At 38.8% G+C, this 16,366-nt stretch overlaps 1 protein-coding gene and 2 pseudogenes across 1 annotated transcript in view; 1 reads left to right on the forward strand and 2 right to left on the reverse strand.

Moving 5' to 3' along the window:
- LOC100409352 (uncharacterized) overlaps window positions 1-16,366 on the reverse strand; it is a 65,132-nt gene that overhangs the window by 37,435 nt on the left and 11,331 nt on the right. The window contains 1 exon segment of the mRNA XM_078359597.1: window positions 617-2,628. Within this exon segment, the coding sequence (XP_078215723.1) occupies window positions 617-2,628 (2,012 nt within the window).
- On the forward strand, window positions 7,627-8,713 carry LOC128930471 (heterogeneous nuclear ribonucleoprotein A1 pseudogene; annotated as a pseudogene).
- LOC128930472 (H/ACA ribonucleoprotein complex subunit 3 pseudogene) lies at window positions 10,057-13,221 on the reverse strand (annotated as a pseudogene).

Genomic DNA, 16,366 nt, shown 5'->3' on the forward strand with positions numbered 1-16,366 from the left:
ACTTTTAAAACATTTTAGATTGTGAAATTAATAGTGCAATTGAACATTTAAAAATGTTAAATAGTATTTTACATGCAGTGAGGTGTTATTATGCCACAAACTATCCTCTTCCACTTTACTCAAGGGTGTAGGTAAAAGATGGTAACAATATGCTATTTAGCAGCATAATGGCTGAATATCTCTAGTGATTTTTTTGTGTCAGTAGCCTTCAACTGCAAATAAGTTAAAGAATATTGTTTCTGTAGGATAAATTTTTATTCCGTTTTCAATCATTTAAATTTATTTTAATTTTGACATACTTTTAAAAAATTTCTAAGAAGCATGTCACTGGTAATGTCATAGAGGTTGCATTATATCTGTAGATCATTTTGTGTAATACAAATATTTAACTATTAAAATGCCAGTTCATGAATGAGTAATAATATTTCATTATGTATTACTTAATTTCTATCACATCCTTTAGAGTTGAATGTATTGTTGTTATAACCTTTATGAAATCTCACCAACATGATTTCTTTTATGGTTGGAAAAGTTTGAGGTGTGGTCAAAAGCATTGTCATGTTTCTGCTTTGTAGAGTTTCTCTCCAGTATGAATTATCTCATGTCTTTTAAGAACTGAGGATTAGTTAAAGGCTTTGCCATATTTTTGACACTCATAGGGTTTCTTTACAGTGCGAATTTTCTTATGTTTAGTAAGATATGAGTACTGGTTAAAAGCTTTGTCACATTCATCACATTTGTAGAGTTTTTCTCCTGTATGAATACTCTTAGGTCTAGTAAGGTATGAGGATAGGATAAAGCTTTTGCCACATTCTTCACATTTGTAGGGTTTCTCTCCAGTATGAGTTATTTTATGATTAGTAAGGTGTGAGGACTGTTTAAAATCTTTGCCACATTCTTCACATTTATAGGGTCTCTGTCCAGTATGAATTATCTTATGTTTACTAAGGGTTGAGAATACATTAAAGGCTTTGTCACATTCTTTACATTTGTAGGGTTTCTCTCCTGTATGAATTCTCTTGTGTCTAGTAAGGTATGAGGATAGGGTAAAGCCTTTGCCACATTCTTCACATATGTGGGGTTTCTCCCCTGTATGAATTCTCTTATGTCTAGTAAGGTGTGCATGCCGGTTAAAAGCTTTGCCACATTCTTCACATTTGTAGGGTTTCTCTCCAGTATGAATTCTCTTATGTGCAGTAAGGTATGAAGATAGGGTAAAGGCTTTGCCACATTCTTCACATTTGTAGGGTTTCTCTCCTGTATGAAATTTCTTATGATTAGTGAGATTTAATGACTGTTTAAAAGCTTTCCCACATTCTTCACATTTATAAGGTTTCTCTTCAGTATGAATTATCTTATGTTTAGTAAGGTGTGAGGACCGATTAAAAGCTCTTCCACATTCTTCACATTTGTAGAATTTCTCTCCAGTATGAATTTTTTTATGTCTACTAAGAGTTGAGGAATCCTTAAAAGCTTTTCCACATTCTTTACATTTGTAAAATTTCTCTGCAGTATGAACTCTCCTGTGTGTACGAAGGGCTGAGACCCAGGAAAAGGTTTTGCCACATTCTTCACATTTGTAGGGTTTCTCTCCTGTATGCATTATTTTATGTCTATTAAGAGTTGAGGAATCCTTAAAAGCTTTTCCACATTCTTCACATTTGTAAAATTTCTCCGCAGTATGAACTCTCTTATGTGTATGAAGGGCTGAGACCCAGGAAAAGGCTTTGCCACATTCTTCACATTTATAGGGTTTCTCTCCTGTATGAATTATCTTATGTCTAGTAAGGTATGAGGATAGGATAAAGCCTTTGCCACATTCTTCACATTTATAGGGTTTTTCTTTAGTATGAATTATCTTATGTGTAGTAAGGGTTGAGAATACACTAACGGCTTTGCCACATTCTTCACGTTTGTAGGGTTTCTCTCCAATATAAAATTTCTTATGATTAATAAGGTTTAAGGACTGTTTAAAAGCTTTGCCATATTCTTCACATTTGTAAGGTTTCACTCCAGTATGAATTATCTTATGTTTACTAAGGTTTGAGGACTGGTTAAAAGCTTTTCCACATTGTTCACATTTGTAGAGTTTCTCTCCAGTATGAATTATCTTATGTCTACTAAGAGTTGAGGAATTCTTAAAAGCTTTTCCACATTCCTCACATTTGTAGAGTTTCTCTCCAGTATGAATTATCCTGTGTCTACTAAGACTTGAGAAATGCTTGAAACCTTTTCCACATTCTTCACATTGGTAAGAATTCTCTCTAATATGAATTCTTTTATGTTGACTTAGGTGTAAAAGCATACAAAATGATTTGCCACATTTTTTACATTTGAAAGGTTTCTTTCCAATATGTCTTGTCTTATGTCTATTTGAATTTAGCAATTTAAGAAAGACTTTCACATATTCATCACATTGAAATATTTTGCTTCTGTTAGCTGTCAAACACTGGTTTAGTTCATTATAACCTGCTTTGTGCACATTAAACTTCTTCACACTTTTACAGCCTTTTCTTAACTGTAAATCCTTATGTCCACATTTTTCATATTCTCTCAGTACCACTTTTTGAAAAGAATCTTTTATTCCTGGTCTTGGCCAAAGGTCTTGGCCAAAATGAGAACACAGAACTGAAAGAAATAAAAATAACAAATTACTTCACTTATAGGCTGAGATAAATATACATTATAAATCTAACCTGTAACATCATACAAACTACGTAAGTAAGATAGCATAGCAAAACATACTAACCAAAATACATCTGAGTAGAAATTATAAATGAATTGTTTCAAGTGCCCCAGGTGAGCAAAGTGCAAAAGGCACATAGAAGAAGAAGAAGAAAAGAAACAATTTGTTATATTTACCCAGCACAGCTCTTTTTAATTTTTTTTTTTTTTGAGACGGAGTTTCACTCTTGTTGCGATCTCGGCTCACCGCAACCTCCGCCTCCTGGGTTCAGGTAATTCTCCTGCCTCAGCCTCCTGAGTAGCTGGGATTACAGGCACACAACCATGCCCAGCTAATTTTTTGTATCTTTAGTAGAGACGGGGTTTCACCATGTTGACCAGGATGGTCTCGATCTCTTGACCTCGTGATCCACCCGCCTCGGCCTCCCAAAGTGCTGGGATTACAGGCGTGAGCCACTGCGCCCGGCATAATTTTTTTTAAGTAAAATATAAACACAAAATTTCAGACAAGACACATTCTAAGAACAGGTTTGAGAGACTCTTAGAATCTCTGACCCAGACAATTGTTCAAAGTATGTGAGGAGAAAGCCATATTACAAAGATTGGGACAGGTTAACTTTAATGTTCACATTTTAATAAAAGATTAAAATGTATATAAGAAAGGGCAATGTGGTTTCGAGAAAAATATAAAATTTTCAGAAAGAAATAAAAATTGATGTATATGTTAATTTTAAAAATTAAAAATAAATTAATAGTGAGTGAACTGTGAACACAGAGAACTATACAAAATCAAAAATGTGTAAATAACAAAAATATTCAAAATATTAAAAAAAAAAAAAACAGCCCAGGTGTGGTGGCTCACACCTGTAATCTCAGCACTTTGGGAGGTCAAGGTGGGCCGATCACAAGGTCAGGAGATTGAGATCATTTTGCCCAACATGGTGAAACACCTTCTCTACTAAAAATACAAAAATTAGCTGAGTATTGTGGCAGGTGCCTATAATCACAGCTACTTGGGAGGCTTAGGTAGGAGAATTGCTTGAACCAGAAAGGCAGAGATTACAGTGAGCCAAGATCACACCACTGCATTCCAGCCTGGTAACAGATTGAGACTTCATCTAAAAAAAAAAAAACAAAAAACAGAAATTAACTATTTTAAAAGTCACAGAAAAGAGAATCTTAGAAGCTGTGAGATAAAAGTGATGTGTTGGCTGGGAGTATACCTTGTACATGTAAACCCAGCACATTGGGAGGTTGAGGCAGAGTATCACCTAAGGTTGCTAATTTAAGAACAGCCTAACCAACATGGAGAAACTCTGTACCTACTAAAAATACAAACTTATTTAGGCTCTAACTAAGTTTGTATGTGGTGGTGTATCCCTGTAATCCCACCAACTCAGAAAGCTGAGGCAGAAGAAACACTTGAACCTGAGATGCAGAGGTTTTGGTGAGCTGAAATTGTTCCCATTGCACTGCAGCCTGATCAAGAAGAGTGAAACCCCACCCCCACCAAAACAAATGAAAAAAAAAAAAAAAAACTAAAAATGTACCAATACATAGACATAAAACACACTCATCAGCATGCTCTTGTTAAAGGGTTGAAATAATATCTTGAAGATGTTCATAATGTTCAATGTAATGTACAGAATAAATACAATGTTTTTCAAAATTTCTCATTCCATTTTTGAGGAAATAAAAGTAGCAACCTCACAAGTTTATGAAATCTCAAGAGACAATGAAGTACCCAACAGTCTTCAAAAGAAAAAACAATGATAAAGGCATTACAGTTTCTGATTTGAAAACACGTTACAGGACGTTTTTGAGAGAGGGGGCTAAAAAAGAAAAAACATTACAGGCCAGGCATAGTGGTGCATGCTTGTAATCCCAGCACTTTGTGAGGGTGAGGTGGGTGGATCACCTTAGGTCAGAGGTGAACATGGTGAAACCCCATCTCTACTAAAAATTCAAAAAAATTAGTTAGGTGTAGTGGTAGGCACCTGTAATCACAGCTACTGAAGACCTGAGGCACAAAAATAGCTTGAACCTGGGAGGCGAGGTTGCCATAAGCTGAGATCATACCACTGCACTCCAGCCTGGGCAACACAGCAAGACTCTGTCTTAAAAAAAAAAAAATTACAAAGCTACAGAGTTAAAACAATTTGGGGCAGTAGACATGACTAATTCATAGTTGATTTTGCTCAAGACTGTCTTAAATTGTACAGAATTAAACATTGTCATACACAATTATAATATAAACCAAACCAAGAAAACAGTTAACTGGTTTGAGGTGGCATACCTTGAAATATATAACTCAAAAAATATAATATTGCAGAACAAAATTAAAATATGGAATGTAAAACTTACTGGACACCATCAAGTAGATCAATATATTCATGACAGGAATCTTAGAAGCAGAATATAGAGAAAAAGTAATACACACGTAACATGAAGACAGAAAGACTGAGAACTTCCCAAATTTTGATGTAATAAGAAAAATTCTAACCAGTAATACCTACTTCAAAATTATTTTACTTCGAAAACAAGATAAAAATAAGGATCTTCCAAAATAGAAGCTCAGGATATTTATTACAACTGGCACAGTCTTATATGAAATGTTACATAGTAGTCAGACACAGTAGCTCATACCTGTAAATCTATAGCTTTAGGAAGCCAAGGCAGTCAGAGCACTTGAGACAAGGAGTTCAAAAACAGCCTGAGAAACATAGACTCTGTATATTAAACAGAATAGTCCATTATGTTGAAAAATAAGTGGTGCTGGACAGCATCATCAAGCCATATATAAATATAATGCTCTCTATGAAATGTAAATATATAGACACACATAGAATGTTTTACTACCATAATGATGGTGCATAAAACCCTTAAAATACAAAGACTAATGACACTATGAAACAACAACATCAAGTCTGCAAAATAACCAGCTAGCACCATGAAGAGAGGATCAAATTCACACAAAACAATATTAACCTTAAATGTAAATGGGCTAAATGCCCAATTAAATGACATAACGACAAGGTAAAGGGTCAAGACTCATTGGTGTGCTGTATTCAAGAGACCCATCTCACATGCAAAGACACACATAGGCTCAAATTAAAGAATAGGAAGAAAATGTACCAAGCAAATAAAAGCAGAAAAAAAAGCAAGGGTTGCAATCACTGACAAAACAGACTTTAAATCAACAAAGAAAAAAAGACAAGAGCATTATGTAATGCTAAAAGAATCAATTCAAGGAGAATCCAGATTAAAAAACACATTCTTAGAGACCTACAAAAAGTCTTAGACTCTCACACCATAACAATGAGATTTAACACCTCATTGCCAATAATAGACAGATTATTGAGAAATAAAAGTAACAAGGATATTCAGGACTTCAACTCAGCTCTGGGTCAAGTGGACCTGATAGACATCTACAGGACTCTTCAGCCAAAAACAACACAGTACGTATTCTTCTAAGTGCCACACTTATTCTTAAATCAGTCACGTAATTGGAAGTAAAACACTTCTCAGCAAATGCAAAAGAACTAAAATCACAACAATCTCTCACAGCACAGTGCAATCAAACTAGAACTTATAGCTGAGGCCAGGTTTTGTGGCTGAGGCCTTTAATCCTAGCACTTTGGGAGGTTGAAGCAGGTGGATCCTGAGGTCAGGAGATCCAGACCATCCTGGGTAACACAGTGAAACCGGTGAAACCCAGTCTCTACGAAAAATACAAAAAATTAGCCCAGTGTGGTGGTACATGCCTGTAGCCTGCTACTTGTGAGGCTGAGGCACTTGAATTGTTTGAACCTGGGAAGCAGAGGTTGCACTGAGTCAAGATCATACCACTGCACTCCAGCCTGGTGACAGACTGAGACTCTGTCTCCAAAAAAAAAAATCCTCATGTTTTGGCACAGTGGCTCATGCCTATAATCTCAGCACTTTGGGAGGCTGAGGCAGACAGATCATGAGGTCAGGAGTTCAAGCACCGGCATAGCCAACATGATGAAACCCTGTCTCTACTAAAAATACACAAATTACCCTGGGCTGGTGGCAGGTGCCTGTAATCCCAGCTACTTGGGAGGCTGAGGCAAAAGAATAGCTTGAAACTGGAAGGCAGAAGTTGCAATGAGCCTAGATCGAGCCACTGCATTCCAGCCTAGGTGAAAGAGCAAAAGTCTGTCTAAAAAAAAAAAAAACAACTCACAACCACATAGAATCTGAACAACCTGCTCCTGAATGACTGTGGTAAATAATGACATTAAATCAGAAATCACAAAAGTCTTTGAAATCAATGAGAATGATAGAAAAGGAGGGACTTCTTAATTTATTCTATGAGGCCAGCATCATTCTGATATGAAAACCTAGCAGAGATATTACAAAAAAAGAAAACTTAGAGCCAATAACTCTGATAAACATTCATGCAGAAATTCAACTCAAGATGGCTTATAGACTTAAATGTGAAACCCAAAAGTATAAGAACCCTAGAAGAAACTCTAGGCAATACCATTCAAAACACAGCAAGGACTAAGATTTTATGATGAAAACTTCAAAAGCAATTGCAACAAAAGCAAACATTAATAAATGGGATCTAATTAAAGAGCTTCTGCACAGTAAAAGAATCTGTCATCAGAGTGAACAGAAAACCTACAGGATGAGACAACATTTTTGCAATCTAACCTGCAGTGGTTAATTTCCAGAGTCTACAGAAAACTTGAACACATTTAGAAAAATAAAACAATCCCATTAAAAAATGGACAAAGAGTATGAATCAGACACTTCTCAAAAGAAGACATTTATGTGGTCAATAAACATGAAAAAAAGCTCAATACTGGTGATCATTAGAGAAATGCAAATCAAAAGCAAAATGAGATACCATCGCTTTCTGCCCGTGAATGCCGCCAAAGCAGCATCGTTAAAGTCTCTCTTCTCCCTGCGATCATGTCTAAGTCAGAGTCTCCTAAAGAGCTGGAACAGCTGAGGAAGTTCTTCATTGGAGGGTTGAGCTTTGAAACAACCGATAAGAGGCTGAGTAGCCATTCTGAGCAATGGGGAACACTCACGGACTGTGTGGTAATGAGAGATCCAAACACCAAGCACTCCAGGGGCTTTGGGTTTATCACATATGCAGCTGTGGAGGAGGTGGATGCAGCCATGAATGCAAGGCCACACAAAGTGGATGGAAGAGTTGTGGAACCAAAGAGAGCTGTCTCAAGATTCTCAAAGACCAGGTACCCACTTACTGTGAAAAAAATATTCGTTGGTGGCATTAAAGAAGACACTGAAGAACATCACCTAAGAGATTATTTTGAACAGTATGGAAAAATTGAAGTGATTGAAATCATGATGGACAGAGGCAGTGGCAAGAATAGGGGCTTTGCCTTTGTAACCTTTGACGACCATGACTCCGTGGATAAGATTGTCATTCAGAAATCCCATACTGTGAATGGCCACAACTGTGAAGTTAGGAAAGCCCTGTCAAAGCAAGAGACGGCTAGTGCTTCATCCAGCCAATGAGGTCGAAGTGGTTCTGGAAACTTTGGTGGTGGTCGTGGAGGTGGTTTTGGTCGGGGAGGAAACTTCAGTGGTCGTGGTGGCAGCCGTGGTGGTGGTGGATATGGTGGCAGTGGGGATGGCTATAATGGATTTGGTAATGATGGTGGTTATGGAGGAGGCGGCCCTGGTTACTCTGGAGGAAGCAGAGGCTATGGAAGTGGTGGACAGGGTTACGGAAACCAGGGCAGTGGCTATGGCGGGAGTGGCAGCTATGACAGATAACAACGGAGGCGGAGGCGGCTTTGGCGGTGGTAGTGGAGGCAATTTTGGAGTTACAATGATTTTGTACAATGATTTTGGCAGATACAACAATCAGTCTTCAAATTTTGGACCCATGAAGGGAGGAGACTTTGGAGGCAGAAGCTCTAGCCCCTATGGTGGTGGCGGCCAATACTTTGCCAAAGCACGAAACCAAGGTGGCTGTGGCGGTTCCAGTAGCAGCAGCAGCTATGGCAGTGGCAGAAGATTTTAATTAGGAAACAAAGCTTGGCAGGAGAGGAGAGCCAGAGAAGTGACAGGGAAGCTACAGGTTACAACAGATTTGTGAACTCAGCCAAGCACAGTGGTGGCAGGGCCTAGCTGCTACAAAGAAGACATGATTTAGACAAATACTCGTGTATGGGCAAAAAACTCGAGGACTGTATTTGTGACTAATTGTATAACAGGTTATTTTAGTTTCTGTTCTGTGGAAAGTGTAAAGCATTCCAATAAAGGGTTTTAATGTAGATATTTTCTTTTTCTTTTTTTTTTTTTGCACCCATGCTGTTGATTGCTAAATGTAATAGTCTGATCGTGACACTGAATAAATGTCTTTTTTTTTTTTTAAAAAAAAAGAATGAGATACCATCTCACACCAGTCAGAATGGTGACTATTAAAAACCAAGAACAACAGATGCTGGGGATGCTGTGGAGACACACAAATGCTATTACACTGTTTGTGGAAATGTGAAGACACTATGACAGTTCCTCAAAGACCTAAAACCAGACATGCCATTTGACCCAGCAATCTCATTACTAGGTATAAACCCAAAAATAAATAATTCCATTAAAAAGATACATGGATGTGTATGTTCAGTAAGCACTATTCATGATAGCAAAGACATGGAATTAATCCAAATGCTCATCAATGACAGACTAGAAAAGAAAATGTGGAATATATATACCATAGGATACTATGCAGCCATAAAAAAAATAAAGCTCATGTACTTTCAGGGTATGGATAAAGCTGTAAACCATTATTTTTAGCAAACTAATGTAAGAACAGAAAACCAAACATAAAATGTTCTCACTTGTCAGTAGAAGCTGAACAGTAAGAACAAATGGACATATGAAGGGGAGCAACACACACTGGGGCCTATTGGGAAAGAGGGAGAGAGCATCAGGATAATTAGCTAATGCATGCAGGGCTTAATACCTAGGTGATGGGTTGATAGGTGCAGTAAACCACCATGGCACACGTCTACCTATAAAAAGTCTGCATGTCCTGCATATATATCCCAGAATGTAAAATAAGATAGAATTTTTAAAACAATAATATCAATACTCATAATAGTAATTTCATTTCTTTTTTTTGAGACGGAGTTTCGCTGTTGTTACCCAGACTGGAGTGCAATGGCACAATCTCGGCTCACCGCAACCTCTGCCTCCTGGGTTCAGGCAATTCTCCTGCCTCAGCCTCCTGAGTAGCTGGGATTACAGGCACGCACCACCATGCCCAGCTAATTTTTGTATTTTTAGTAGAGATGGGGTTTCACCATGTTGACCAGGATGGTCTCGATCTCTTGACCTCGTGATCCACCCGCCTCGGCCTCCCAAAGTGCTGAGATTACAGGTGTGAGCCACCGTGCCTGGCCTAATTTCATTTCTTTAAGCAACCATTTTTAAAAATGTTAATTAAACTACTTAATACAAAAAATGTAATCTCAAAACTTTGGGAGGTCAAGGGTAGCTTGACCTCAGGAGTTTAACTCAGGAGTTTAAGACCAGACTGGACAACATGGCAAAACCCTGTCTCTACAAAAAAATAACAAAACAACTCATTGGGCCTGCTAACACTTTTTTTTTTTTTTTGACTTACAGCCTGTCTCATTCTGGTCACTCAGGCTGGAGTGCATTGGTATGATCTCGGCTCACTACAACCTCTGCCTCCTGTTCTCCTGCCTCATCCTCCCGAGTAGCTGGGATTACAGGCATATACCACTACACCTGGCTAATTTTTGTATTTTCAGTAGAGTCGTCGCACCATGTGGCTAGGCTGGTCTTGAATGTCTGACCTCAGGGTTATCCGCCTACCTTAGTCTCCCAAACTACTAGGGTTACAGGCCTGAGCCAATGCACCTGGCCCATGATGATACATTTGTAACCCAGATACTCAAGAAACTGAAATGAGATCATGTGAGTTTGGGAGGTTGACGCTGCAGTGAGCCATGATTATTCCACTGCAAACCAGCCTGGTTGCCACAGTGAGGTTTTTGTTTTATTTTTAATTTTTTTCTTTCAAATCATTTTATCTTTAATAATCTTGCAGTAATTTAAAATATGAGTAAAAAAGTCAAACATGCTTCCTTTACAGGTGATGCCAGGCTCATACAAGCATCATCAATTGCCATGATAAGACTAGATGCCAAAGAGTATGGCTGGTAAAACGCATCTGGGCTCACGGGTTGAAGAGTTTGGTTATGGAGTCTCTGAGGGGTAAGAGGCAGCAGAAGAGACCTAAATTTAAGGGACTTTCAGAGGACAGGGTGCAGTTGCTGGGTCATGAGCATCTTGAAGCATTTTTTGATGGTAATTTGGTGTTGGGAGTATTTATCATCTGGGGAGAACCAAGTAGGATGGAAGCAGGTCTGTTGTCACATCAGGTCAAATTTCTTCAGCATATAGACCTGATCTCTCTCCTCATTGAGGTAATACTGGAGAAACATGATCACTCTTGTGGTGACCTCACACCTGTAATCCCAGCACTTTGGCTGTTTTATTTTTTTATTTTTATTTTTTTTTGAGATGGAGTTTCACTCTTGTTACCCGGGCTGGAGTGCAATGGCACAATCTCGGCTCACTGCAACCTCCGCCTCCTGGGTTCAGGCAATTCTCCTGCCTCAGACTCATGAGTAGCTGGGATTACAGGCACGCGCCACCGTGCCCAGCTTATTTTTTGTATTTTTAGTAGAGACGGGGTTTCGCCATGTTGACCAGGATGGTCTCAATCTCTTGACCTCGTGATCCACCCACCTCGGCCTCCCAAAGTGCTGGAATTACAGGTGTGAGCCACTGCGCTTGGCTGTCTGTTTTATTTTTAAATGAAGTCTTGTCCTATCACCTAGGCTGGAGTGTAATGGTGCAATCTCAGGTCACCACAACCTCTGCCTCCTGCAAGGGTTCAAGCAATTGTCCTGCCTCAGCCTCTTGAGAAAGTGGAATTACACAGGTGCATGCCCCCACGTCGGCTTATTTTTTGTATTTTCAGTAGAGATGAGGTTTCACCATGTTGGCCAGGCTGATCTCAAACTCCTGACATCATGATCCACCCACCTCGGCCTCCTAAAGTGCTGGGATTACAGCAAGTGTGAGGTGAAGAAGCCAGTTTCTTTTAATGAACCAGTTCTCATTTGAATTAATGGAGTGAAAACTTTCTGATTACCAAAAAGATGGTGCCAAGGCATTTATGCGGAACTTGCCTCCATGACCTAAACACTTCCCAGCAGGTTCCACATCCAACACTTAGGATTACATTATAGCATCAGGTTTGTAGAATATGGATATCCAAACCATACCATAGACCAACTAGTTTTTTTTTTTTTTAGACCAACTTAACAGACATGTAGAAAACTTTCCAGTCAAAGGTCAAAGAATACACAATATTCCTAGTTGCACCTGATGTATTCTGTTAGGAAATATAGCAAGTTTTATTGAAGAATACCAGCTGAGAGCCAGGTGCAGTGGCTCATGCCTATAATCCCAGCACTTGGAAGGCCAAGGCAGGAGTTCGTGATCAACCTGACCAACACGGAGAAACCCTGTACTAAAAATACAAAATCAGTTGGGCATGGTGGCGTGGGCCTGTAATCTCAACTACTTGGGAGGCTTAGGCAGGAGAATCACTTGAACCTGGAAGGCAAATGTTGCGGTGAGCTGAGATCATGCCATTATATTCCAGCCTGGACAACAAGAACGAAACTCCTTCTCAAAAATAAAAAATATAATAATAAAATAGAATACCAGCTGAGGATAGTGGCTAATACCTATAATCATAACAATTTGGAAGATGAAAGTGACGGAATCACTTGGCACAAGAAGTTTGAGACCAGCCTGGATAACATAGTGAGACCCTGTCCCTACAAATAATAAATTAGCCAGGCATGGGTGTGCATGTCTCTAGTCTCAGCTACCTCGGAGGCTTAGGTAAAAAGATCATTAAATCAAGGAGGCTAAGGTTGCAGTGAGCAAAAATTATGTATGACAGTATACTCCACCCAGGGAGTATACTGGCATAATTTTGAGACAGGATCAGACAAATTTGATGCTGTCTACAAATGATAACAACAAATACATTTAACACCAAAATCATACACTGTATGTTTTCTTACCAAACCTGAATAAAACTAGGAATTAAAAGCAAAACTGGCAAATTCAAGAATAAATAAAAATAAAACACACAGGCTGAGTGCAATGGCTCACACCTGTAATACTGGCATTTTGGGAGGCTGAGGCAGGAGAAATGCTTGAGCCCAGGAGATTGAAATTAGCCTGGCAATATAGAAAAACCCTGTCTCTTAAAAAAAGAAAGAAAACTGAAACACACGCTTCATCATATTCTTGCTAAAGGGTCAAAAAATTTAATTGTGTTAAAATGTCAGCACAACCTACAGTGGTGAACAACTTAAATATCATCTATAAAAATCACAATAGTGCCAAATGCAGTGGCTCCCATCTGTAATCCCAGCACATTGGAGGCTGAGGAGGACAGATCATGAGGTCAGGAGTTTAGACTAGCCTGGTTAAAACCGTGAAACCCTATCTTTACTGATACAAAAATTAGCCAAGTGTGGTGGCAGGCACCTGTAATTCCAGCTACTTGGGAGGCTGAGGGAGGAGAATCACTTGAAACCAGAAGGTGAAGGTTGCAGTGAGCCAAGGTCACACCACTGCTCTCCAACCTCGGCAAAAGAACAAAACTCGGTCTAGAAAAAAAAGTTACAATACCACAGTTTTATTACAGAAATATTGTTAAATGTTTTAAAATTTTATTGTAAATGATACCTAGCAAAACATCCATGAAAAAGAACAGAGACATTATACTTTGATTTTAAAACATATTAAAATCTATAGTAACCAAAACAGTGTGATACTGATACAAATGAAGATAAAAGGATGAAAGAACAGAATAGAGAACCCAGAAATGAAGCCTTCTGTATATGATTACATGATCTTTCCTAAGTTGTCATGAGCACATAATGGAGAAAATATATTTTTTCAAAACATGTGGAAAACTGAAATCAACATTAATAAAGTTGGATTGTTTCCTTGAACCAAATACAAATAATTTAAAAAATACTTAGACATTAAAAAAAGCATCTTAGAAAAAATATTTTAAAAAGACAAGTTATGGGTCTAGGCACCATTTTCTTTTTCTTTTTTTGAGACAGGGTTTTGCTCTGTCACCCCGGCTCTAGTCCAGTGTCGTGATCCTTGGCTCACTGCAACCTCCACCTTCCAGGTTTAAGTGATTCCCCTGCCTCACCTCCTAAGTAGCTGGGATTACAGGCACCCACCACCATGCCCGGCTAATTTCTATAATTTTTGTAGAGGCAGGGTTTTCCCATGTTGGCCAGACAGGTCTCAAACTCCTAAACTCAGGTGATCCACCCGCTTTAGCCTCCAGAAGTGCTGGGATTACATGCGTGAGCCACTGCACCCAGCCTCTAGGCAACATTTGCTTAGATAGTGACGTTCAGTGCATGAAGAACAAAGGAAACAACAGAAAAATGTAACTACACTATACTCCAAAATTTCTGCACATTAAAATATATATATATATTCAATTGAGTGAAAATGCCTTCTAGGAAATAGGTGAAAATATTTGCAAATCACATATGATAGGAGTTAATATTAAGAATATATCACCTTTTTAAACTGAACAATAAAGCTAAATAAATTGATTTAGAAATGAGGAATGCATTGAACAATATTTTATCAAAAAAAATACACAAATAGGCGGGGCATGGTATTTCCCGCCTGTAATCCCAGCACTTTGGGAGGCCAAGACAGGCAGATCGCAAGATCAGGAGTTCGAAACCAGCCTGTCCAACATGGTGAAATCCCATCTCTACCTAACGATACAAAAATTAGCCAGGTGTGAAGGTGCCCAACTATAGTCCTAACTACCTTGATGGCTGAGACAGAAGAATTGCTTAAACCTGAGAGGTAGAGGTTGCAGTGAGCTGAGATCACATCACTGCATTCCTGCCTGGGCAAAACAGTGAGACTCCATCTTAAAAAAAAAAAATATACAGGCCGGGTGCGGTGGCTCACGCCTGTAATCCCAGCACTTTGGGAGGCCGAGGCTGGTGGATCACGAGGTCAAGAGATCGAGACCATCCTGGTCAACATGATGAAAACCCATCTCTACTAAAAATACAAAAAATTAGCTGGGCACGGTGGCGCGTGCCTATAGTCCCAGCTACTCGGGAGGCTGAGGCAGGAGAATTGCCTGAACCCAGTAGGCGGAGGTTGCAGTGAGCCGAGATCGCACCATTGCACTCCAGCCTGGGTAACGAGCGAAACTCCATCTCAAAAAAACAAAAACAAAGATGCAGCCATTATATTAAAATGTTATGTTTCTCAAATAATTAAGATGGAGTTATCATCAAATACAGCCATTTATTAATCTATAGTCCAAATATGCAGTGCAAGACCTGGAAGACATTTAAACATGCATATTTATTGTACTCATATTCACAAAAGCCAAAAGGCTGAAGCAATTCAGATGTCTCTTGATTTATAAACACATCAAAAATGTAACATATACATACAATGGAATATTCAGTATTAAAATCTTGTCATATTTTAATATAAACTTTGCAAATATTATGTCACCTATATAAGCCAGCAACAAAGTGATCAATACTGTATGATCTCACTTAGATATCTTAGGTAATCACACTTATAAAAACAGACACTGGCCGGGCGCGGTGGCTCAAGCCTGTAATCCCAGCACTTTGGGAGGCCGAGGCGGGTGGATCACGAGGTCAAGAGATCGAGACCATTCTGGTCAACATGGTGAAACCCCGTCTCTACTAATGATACAAAAAATTAGCTGGGCATGGTGGCACGTGCCTGTAATCCCAGCTACTCAGGAGGCTGAGACAGGAGAATTGCCTGAACCCAGGAGGCGGAGGCTGCGGTGAGCCGAGATCGCGCCATTGCACTCCAGCCTGGGTAGGTAATAAGAGCGAAACTCGGTCTCAAAAAAAAAAAAAAAAAAAAAAAAAAAAAAAAAACAGACACTAGAAGAGTGTTTGTAAAGGGCTGGGGAGAGAGCAAATGGATTGTTGTTGCTTAATGGATACTGGGTTTTAGTTTCACAAGACGTAAAATTTTTAGAAGTCTTTTGCATAACAATGTGAATATATTTAACATGCCTGAAATTTAAACCTTCTTTTTGAGACAGAGTCTCACTCTGTCACCCGAGCTGAAGTGACGTGGAACAATTAAGGCTCACTTCAGCCTCAAACTTCTAGGCTTAAGTAATCCTCCCCTCTCAATCTCCCAAGTAGCTGGAACCACAGGTGCACACCACAATGCCTGTCTATTTAAAAAAAAAAAAATTATAAAGAAGAAATCTTCATATGTTGCCCAAGCTGGTCTTAAACTTTGGGCTCAAGTGATCTTCCTGTCTTGGCCTCTAAAATTTCTGAAACTACAGATGTGAGCCACCCACATGTCTGGCCCTGAAATGTATACTTAAATAGATTTAAGATATGAAATTTTAAATGTTATGTGTTCTTAACAACAATTAATTTTCTAAAGGAAAAACTGGGAAAAATATAGAATTATAAATCTTTTTAAACATTACCTTGAAATCACAGAAGTGTTTATCTTACACAAAGGAAATACATATTCAATG

This window comes from Callithrix jacchus, chromosome 22, assembly GCF_049354715.1.
Source record: "Callithrix jacchus isolate 240 chromosome 22, calJac240_pri, whole genome shotgun sequence".
Taxonomy (NCBI): Eukaryota; Metazoa; Chordata; class Mammalia; order Primates; family Cebidae; genus Callithrix; species Callithrix jacchus.